Source organism: Hipposideros armiger, unplaced genomic scaffold, assembly GCF_001890085.2.
Source record: "Hipposideros armiger isolate ML-2016 unplaced genomic scaffold, ASM189008v1 scaffold_134, whole genome shotgun sequence".
In the NCBI taxonomy this organism is placed as follows: Eukaryota; Metazoa; Chordata; class Mammalia; order Chiroptera; family Hipposideridae; genus Hipposideros; species Hipposideros armiger.
This window is the reverse complement of record NW_017731484.1, coordinates 3,312,663-3,321,619: the sequence shown is the minus strand read 5'-3', so window position 1 is coordinate 3,321,619 and position 8,957 is coordinate 3,312,663. Positions and strand designations below refer to the sequence as shown.

General features: G+C 48.5%; 1 protein-coding gene across 1 annotated transcript in view; it reads left to right on the top strand.

The window, feature by feature from the left end:
- The first annotated feature begins 2,859 nt into the window (after positions 1-2,859).
- The window catches only part of CTSE (cathepsin E), a 27,106-nt gene continuing 21,008 nt past the window's right edge, over positions 2,860-8,957 (top strand). The window contains exons 1-4 of the mRNA XM_019649575.1: positions 2,860-2,945; positions 3,575-3,731; positions 4,194-4,311; positions 5,284-5,402. Of these exons, the coding sequence (XP_019505120.1) occupies positions 2,878-2,945; positions 3,575-3,731; positions 4,194-4,311; positions 5,284-5,402 (462 nt within the window). The 5' untranslated portion in view covers positions 2,860-2,877. The remainder of the gene's footprint in view (positions 2,946-3,574; positions 3,732-4,193; positions 4,312-5,283; positions 5,403-8,957) is intronic.

Sequence of the window (8,957 nt, the reverse complement as noted above, 5' to 3'; positions counted from 1 at the left end):
GTATCTGAGAAGTCTTGCGATAAAGAAGCCTGTTTACATTTACAACCCAGATTAATGCCAAGGTCAATCTATCCATTGAGATTTAAACACAGTTGGCACAATCTCCCAACTGTAGGTTATTTGGAAGTCCTGGCGCCCTCCCTGCAATTTCTGAGAATTTCTAAGGGGCTTTTGTTCTTGTAATCGCTTGCAGCTCTAAGTTCAGCCTCCCCTTGAATTGTCCAACTCATTCATATTGCACCTCTTACCACTTCCCCCTTATTTTTGCTCTATGCTGACCAAGATGTGGCATTCAGTCCCCTTTGCATGATTTCCCCTTCCCCAAAATACCTGCATCGGCATTGGTGTGTTCAGCAAGCTTTACTGAGGTGTGCAGCAGTGGAAGTCTATGTGATTTCAGCCCCCTGGCCCCTCGCAAATTTTCTCTTTATCTCCCTAACTCACAATTCCTCCAGTCTCCTCCTCCCCTACCCCAACTCCATTCTCCTCACTTTACTGTAGAAAACAACTTTGCTTTCCCTTCCTTACTTGGTCTCTTGGACTTACTTTTGTACTTTCAAAGCCTTGTGAACAGGTAACCACATAATTTATCATCCAAACTATGACACTTGTGAGAGTGAAAGGGGACCTAATAATAATTTTGCTGGAATAACAGGCATTCACCAGGAAAGTCCTCAGCAAACCAGGGCACATGACCATCATACATCTCTGTTAACACAAAGAGCTATCTACTCCAGGACTTGCCCTCTGTCAACACAGAAAAGGTGGCAGAGGCTTACAAATTGCCATGTTTCCCTCTTACCTTCTCTCCTCATCAGTCCCTGTGAGTGGATGGAGTAACAGGGTATGCGTTTCCCTTTTTTTTTTATTTTGTTTTATTGGGGAATTAGGGGAGTGAAACAGTGTTGGGAGTTTGGGGAAGCAAACCAGCCAAGTTGTTGTTCTTCAATCTTCATTGTGGAGGGCACCAGTCGCTGTCCAGCTTCCGGTCGGCAGCTCATGCCTTCTAAGCTCAAGGTGATGTGTTCAATCTTAGTTGTGGGTGGACGTTGCCACCATCCCATGTGGGAGTTGAACCAGCAGCCTTGTTGTTAAGAGCACATGCGCTATCCACGGAGCCATCCGGTCGGCAGCTCAGCTCAAGGTGCCAAGTTCAGTCTTATTTGGGGGTGGGCATAGCCCACCATCGAACAGGCAGTCTTGTTGTTACACCAGCTGAGCCATTCTGCCACCTGTTGGCAGCTCAGCGGCAGCTCAGCTCAGGCACAGCGTCACTGGCCCATGTGGGGATCAAACCAGCAGCCTTACTGCTCAGAGCTCACACTCTTAAGCCAACTCTTATCCAACTGAGCCACTCTACCGGCCAGGGTATGTGTTTTTTTATTGATGTAAACCATGACACCATTCTTAGCAGATAAGAAGTAACTTCTGTCAGCTTTGGTTTTAAGTCTGCTTCATTTCCTCCATTACTCTTCGCTTATTCGTTATTTTCTTAGTTGGTTCGTTAAACTTAGTTGGTCATAGATCTCATTTAATCTCTCCATCTCAACACTTATTAACATCTCCCATAACTAGAATAACACACTTTGGGGAACTTCGAGGTCAGAGGGAGGGAGCGCTGTCTATGTTTCCACTGAAATCACTTCGGGTGATAACAGGATTAGGGTGGAATGGAGACCAGGAATCAGGCTCCTATAAATGAGCAGAAAATCTGGAGATTAACAGATCAGAGCAATAGCAGTACAGACAGTGGTACAGGAAGAGGCAGAATCCCCAGAGGACCAGGGGGCTCTGCACTGATGTTCCATGGACCGTGCTGTGGGAAACACTGTCTTGTATCACTGTTTCCCAAACTCTGGAGCTGATTTGCTGCACAAATCTCATCTCTCCATGCTGTCCCCTCCACTCCAGACACACTCACCTCCTTGCTGTTCTTGGACCGCATACGGCTCACTCCACCTCAGGGCCTTTGCACTTGCTGTTCTTGCTTCCTGAATGCCCTTCCCCATTTACCCTCAGGTGTCACTCTCACTTTCTTTAGGTAAAATGTCAGTGAGGCCTTCCCTGACCATCCGATAGCAACCCACTCCCACCTGGTATTTTCGGCCTCCCAGGACTTGCTTTATTTTTCCCTATAGTACATGCCACAATCTGGCTGTCTGTATATTTGCTTGTTTGTTTATTGCCTGTCTTCCTGTCCTAGAGAGTAAGCTCCATGGGGATGAAGATTTGTCCATTGGGTTCACTGCTCCAGTCCCAGATTCTAGATCATGGTGGTGTTTAATAAACGTTTTCGAATGAAGGGAAGGAGTGACTCAATTGCAAAGTTCAGACATTTTCCAAAGTTCCCATGGGAGCTGTCCCTGGTCAATGGTGACATGTACCTACTTCCACTAGGCACTCCTTCTCCAGCTCCTTTCCATGGTGGCCCTCCACTCTTTGTGGGAGCTCATGTCTCACTCCCCCAGTAAGAAGCAGCCCCGCTACACCTCCTCACCAAACCCTAGGTGTATTGTCCAGACATCCAAGATAATCAGCCGTTCACATCTCCACAGACATGAGCATGACTNAAACTAAGCTTTAGAGACTCTCTTACTCTGAGAGGGTGCACAGATCCCCAAGTCCCACCCCAAGTCCATAGCCCCCTCACAGGAGGGAAAGGAACTGAAGGGTGGAGGGGAACGCCCTGTTATACACGCCGTGTTTGCTCTGGGCCTGGTTATTGATTCCAGGGGCCTTATCACTGTGTCCTCAGACTGGGCTGAACAGATCTGAGTTAGGGAGATTTGGTTCCCACCACCCTGTGGGACAGAAAAAAGGAGAGGTGGCAAGGGAGGCTGTGGCAGAGCGGGCGAGAAGCTGCTGGCTGGACCCACAATGAAAATGCTTGTCCTTTTGCTGCTGGTGCTCCTGGACCTGGGGCAGACCCATGGAGCACTCCACAGGTGAGGCCACGTCCCCAGCATTGTGTCCAGCTGGGATACTGCCCTCCCCTCAAGCCTAGGGCTCCCCTGGGAGAGGAAAGCTAACGGGGAAATGAAGAGGAGGAGAAACTGAGGGCTTGGAAAAGGTTTGCCAAGTGACCACCTTGGGGTGGCTTTCATCTCCAGCGCATGATATCCATCTCTGAGCCTCCACCTCTGTCAGAGCTGCCTGCCCGAGCACCAGGGACCTTCTCATGTTGGAAAGAGAGGAACCTGCAGTTGTGGTTTGCTGTTCAAAGGACCTCAGTACTTCCCCAAGGGATTGACCTCTCGCTGCCCCCAAGAGTTTTTTTTTGTCTCTTTAAGTCAGCCCCTTATGAGGTTCATGTAAAACTGCAGACCATCCCACATCCCCCATTTTCCTAGAGACCTCAAAGAGCCCGTCTCTAGGAGAGAGGGCCATTTTGAGTCTAAGAGTCCTGTAGGGGCAGACATGAGACTAGGTAGGCTGGGGGCAAAACTCGGCACGCTGTCCTGCAGATCCCCTCCTGTGTAATTCTCTAATTCACCTCTGGAAAATGGGGTGAAGGAGGGGAGGGTCAGAGAGAGGCAGAAATGCATCTCTTTCTCACATGGGGCTTTGTCCTCAGGGTGCCCCTCAGGAGGCATCAGTCCCTCCGGAAGAAGCTTCGGGCACAGGGCCAGCTCTCTGAGTTCTGGAAATCCCACAATTTGGACATGATCCAGTTCACCGAGTCCTGCACAATGGACCAGAGTGCCAACGAGCCCCTCATCAATTACTTGGATGTGAGGCACCCTGGGACATGGGCTGGGGAGAAGGGAGTGGGAAGGAGGGCTCCGCCTGGGGCATGACTAGTGGGCAGCAGCATTGAAGGCCAGTGTGAATTTCTCCTCTAGGATGAGCCATATGGACTGATCCCCTGGGTCCCCATGGATCTGGCTGAACAAGTCCCATGTGTAGACCTGTCTCTGCCAAGAGACAGGAAAGAAATGCTGGAAGGAAAGAAATGAGCAGGGCAAGCCTCCGCTGCGGTGCTCGCAATGTTATTATGAGAATCGTGATAATGATTTGATTTCCTCCCTTGAAGCCTTTCCTCCGCTCCTTTTACTTCTGATTGCCATTTCCCAGGCTCTGTGAGCTCCAGTCTGTGCTAGCCCAGGCTCTGGCTCCAGGGAGCAATCACTGAGTCCACTGGTAAGCACCCTCCCTGTCATTCACACCTCCTCCCTTCCCTACCTTGCCTATAGATGGAATACTTTGGCACCATCTCCATTGGCTCCCCGCCACAGAACTTCACGGTCATCTTTGACACTGGCTCCTCCAACCTCTGGGTCCCCTCTGTGTATTGCACCAGCCCAGCATGCAGTAAGTGGGCTAGAAGCCTCAGTGGGGAATGGCTGGGGACCAGTCCTGGGATCAAGGGCCTGGCACTCTGGGGGAAGTGGTTGGATTCTAGAAACTGGCCATCCCTGCACATCATCCTCCCTTCTCCATCTCATAGTCTTCCCTGGCATTGCCTTCAGCAGAAACAGTGCTGGGCCAGGAAGAAAGCTAAAATTGGACTGCTTTCCAAGCTAACAACTTTCATATTGACCTGAATTATTAGACGGAAACTCCGCCTCCAAAAACGCAAATCTTTGAATACATGATTACTCACTCCCTTTGGAATGCCCAAAAGAATGTGGAGGAAAGTTTCATTCCAATGGTTATTTCTGGGCAGGAAGGAGGGTCAGCTTCTAGTGCAAACTGTTCACCTGCTTCAAGGAGGCTTGGTAACCTACCTCCTAGCACACCAGCGGTGGGGCTGGTGGGACACAATGTATGGCGGGTTCATTTGGCCAGAGGTAACTCAGGTCTTTGTGAAGACTGGAAAAGGAAGGGCTAAGGACTGATGTCTGTGTAGGATAAGTTTTAGAGATAGAACGTCTCAGGAAACTCCAAGACTAGGTGTCCACAGATAGTGCAAGGAGTTGTGAGTAATTTCCTGGAATGGCAATTGTTTATCCCCAAGTTTCTTTTGAATGCCAGGCTCTGACCCACAATGGTTGGCAGAGGCTGCTGTTGGTGCCTGACACCTGGTGTTTATTTTGGCATGCCTTATGGGGTCACTGTGGGAAATCATGTTTACCCAGGGACAAATATTTGGTCCCCAATTAGGCCACTACATATATCTAGAGGGGAATGTAGTCTCTCACTAGGGAGGGCCATGGCCAACCTTTCCGGAAGCCCCGTTCAATGCTGGAAGTTGAGGAAGAGACCCTATACTCTAGGGCATCAGGGCAGGGATGAAGGCAGTGAGCTGATGGCCTAGGTAAGAGCAGCATCCTTGCTTTCCAGTGACACACGCCAGGTTCTACCCTTCCCAGTCCAACACATACAGTGCGTCAGGAAGTCATTTCTTCATTCAGTATGGGACTGGGAGTTTATCTGGAGTCATCGGAGCCGACCAAGTCTCTGTGAGTACAATTCCTTCATTTATTTCTCTCTTGATCAGAAAGAGGTGGAAACAAGGAGCTGGCTTCTAGGGAAAGGGAGAGGCCTGTCCGGGTCGTGGCAGCACTCCCTGCCTGAGACGGCAGCACTGGGTCAGTCTGCTCAGTGTGCTGGGTCCTAAAGAGGTGGCAAGGGGGATTCCCGCAGGGAAACAGTGCACAGGGCTGAGCACCTGGTGGCAGGGCTCACAGCTGACTCTCCAGCCCCAGGAGCACTGAGGAGACAACACCAGGCCTCCATCTTGAGGGATAAAGAAGTCCAAGGCCCTGGCTCAAAGTGGGAACCCAGTTACTGAAATAAGGTGGCAAGGTAGGAGGTGGGAGTCCAATCATGGAGACAGGCCAGAATTCCAGTTGTCAAAACAAAGGCCCAGGGTCAGCACTGAACTCAATGTTGTGCTCATGAGCTGCTCCTGCAATTTCCTCTGACCAAAGGTCCTATGGGTCCCAGAACTGTGGGAACCTGACCAACGTGGGGACAGAGAGCCTGGTGAGCCCTGATCCTGTCCTATCCAGGCTTATGGGCAGCAGTACAATAATCCCCCTTTATCCACAGATTCGCTTTCCACGGTGGTAGTTACCTGGGGCAACCACAGTCTGAAAATNAAAGTTGTTCCGATGCCTCAGTTGTTTCTTAAATAGTCCTAGGAAAATTAATAAACTCAGAATCAGCCTGAGTTGGGGCAGCAACCATCCTTACTTAGCTGATTGCTGGACTTAGGGTTGAACTTTGAAATTCAAAATCCACCATGTTCAATCCATTGGGCCCTTGAGACTGAGCTAAATGCCCAGGAAAAGACAGGGGGAATATTGGTACACTTTATAATTTTGGTTATTATTTAGATAAAATTATTTGCCATCAATATTTCTTTTAGCTGACGCATATAAACCATAAGTATATATGCAAATTGCTTATATATGGCTTTCAACATAAAGAATTTATATCATAAATAAATCTTGTTGTTACATGTGGAATCCCTGGCAACTCCAGAGAACAGACACTGTAGCTTATCCATTCTTTCCCCGATAAAGGCTGCCCCGTCTCTAACCCCAGGTTCTCCCCTTTCCCAATTCCAGGGCCAACTTGTTCAACTCACTCTCATGCCTCCATTTCTTTAGGGTCATGGACAAGAGACCCACCAGGAGCAAGATGAGGGCCACAACACCAATGGAACCAGAAACAGCTGTAGCTGCTGTGCCTAAACTGAGGAGAGCAAACAAGAAAAATGAGGACACTCCGGCTGCCCTGGCTGGCACTGGTAACCGTTTACAAAATTGCCCTGAGACCTTCCCACTCCTGTAAGAGCTCTCCCACGTCTGATCTTCCATGTCCCCAAGAGCCAACCATCTCTTGCCTCCATTTTGAGCCTCTCTCCTCTGCCCCAGTCTCCATGGGTATGGTCCCACTCACAGCCATCCCCATATTCAGGCTAAACAGACCCCTTCTCCAAGATCCTCGGTACGCCTCCATTGGTCCAGCCCTTCCCTACCCACCTGCTGAGCTCTTCAGGTGTAGCCTCTGGCTTCAGGGTGGTAAAGTTATCTGAAGAAAGGGACAGAGATGAAAAGAAAGGAGACTGGAGAGTAATTCTTACACACATGCTATAGACTAAATGTTTGTGTCCTGCCAAAATTCATATGTTAATATCTAATCCCCAGTTTGATGTTTTTAAGGAGGTGGGCCTTTAGGAAATATTAAGTCATGAGGGTGGAGCTCTCATGAATGAGATTAGTGCCCTTATAAAAGAGAGCCCAGGCCAGCCAAGTGGTTCCTTTGATTAAGAGTGGGAGCTCTGAGCAACAGGGTCGCCGGTTCGGTTCCCACATGGGCCAGTGAGCTGCGCCCGAGCTGAGCTGCCGCTGAGATGGCGAGAGCATGTGTTCTTAGCAGCAAGGTTGCTGGTTCGACTCCCACATTGAATGGTGGACTATACCCACCCGCAACTAAGATTGAAAGCGGCAACTGGACTTGGAGCTGATGGGTCCTAGAAAAACACAATGTTCCCCTTCCCCAATTCCTCAACACTGTTCCCCTCCCCAGTTCCCCAATAAAAATCTTTAAAAAAAAAAACAAAAAAAGGAGAGAGAGAGAGAGAGAGAGAGCCCAGAGAGCCCCCTCGCCCCCTTCCACCTCTGAGGACACAGTGAGAAGACAGCTGTCTAGAACCAGGAAGTGGGCTCTCACCAGACAGTGAACATTCCAGTGCCTTAACCTTGAACTTACCAGCATCCAGAACTATGAGAAATAAATTTCTGTTGTTTATAAGCCACCTAGTCTATCGTAACTTGTTATAGCAGCCTGAATTAACTAAGACAATATACATGCAAATGAGCTCCACAGTATCTAAATGGTAATATTAGCCACCATTTATTTATTGGAGACTTAAGCCTCCATCGGGCGCAACTGATCTCACAGATTCATTGCACACAAAGATGCCGCTATGAAATACATCTTTGCTGTAGTAAGTCACAAACACAACTGGTGATAGGTTACAGTAGAGGGGGAAGATATGAACTGATGAGTCACGATACTTAAGTTAACGGTTAGATATTTGAAAATTTGTGTGCAATGAATCTGTGAGATCAGTTGCACCTGATGGAGGGTTAATATATATGCCAGGCACATTTATTATCTCATTTAATCTTCATAAATAGACAATGAGATAGGAATAATTATTATTCCCATCTTATAGGAAAGAAACCAGCTCAAGGTTATTGACCTAGTAAGAGGCAGAGTTTAGACTTGAACCCACATCTTTCTGACTTAAAATTGTACATTTATGACCACTACGCTTTGCTGCCTTTGTGTAATCATTTCACTCTTGAGTTCTGCCACTCTTACAAAGTGTTAAAGTTTACCATATATGACAGGATATCCAGAAAAAAAGACAACCAAGATGATGCAGGTGTTCAGTACCCTGGGAAGGGCATGTGAGGGGGTAGGAAAGGTCAGGACATCAGCTAGTTGGGCTAGAACTAGGTGGAGGTGGCAGTTGTGAGAGCCTGTCCATGATATGGTGAGGGGGGGGTGTCCTATTATTCACATTGTCAAAAAATTTCTCCCGCATCAAGAGATGGAGACCCCAATGCTATCCCCTCTTCAGCCACAGTCTGTCCCTGGATTTTCAGAGTTAGAAGGAATTTTACATCGTATTTAACCAAACTCTCCTGCTGTATAGGTGAGGAAACTCAAGGTAAGCCACATGCCCCAGGTAAGTGCTTGAATCCAGGATTTGAGTCCATGTTTTCAACTCCAACCCCAAGCTCTCTTTTCCTGCCCTCAGGCCTCTTCCTATGTCTTCCTCCATGAAGTGGAACTGCATGATTTACCCCCTAAAGCAGGCAACACCTCCAAATATGTGTCTTGGGGAGCTGGCTACTCAGACATCCAAGTGCAGAGATTTCTGCCAAGGTGAGATGGAGGGAACATACAGGATTACTAGGGCAATCTAATATCCACTGATAATAAATAGCATCCAGGGAGGGGAGCATCAAGAATTATAGCCTTGGGCCGGCCGA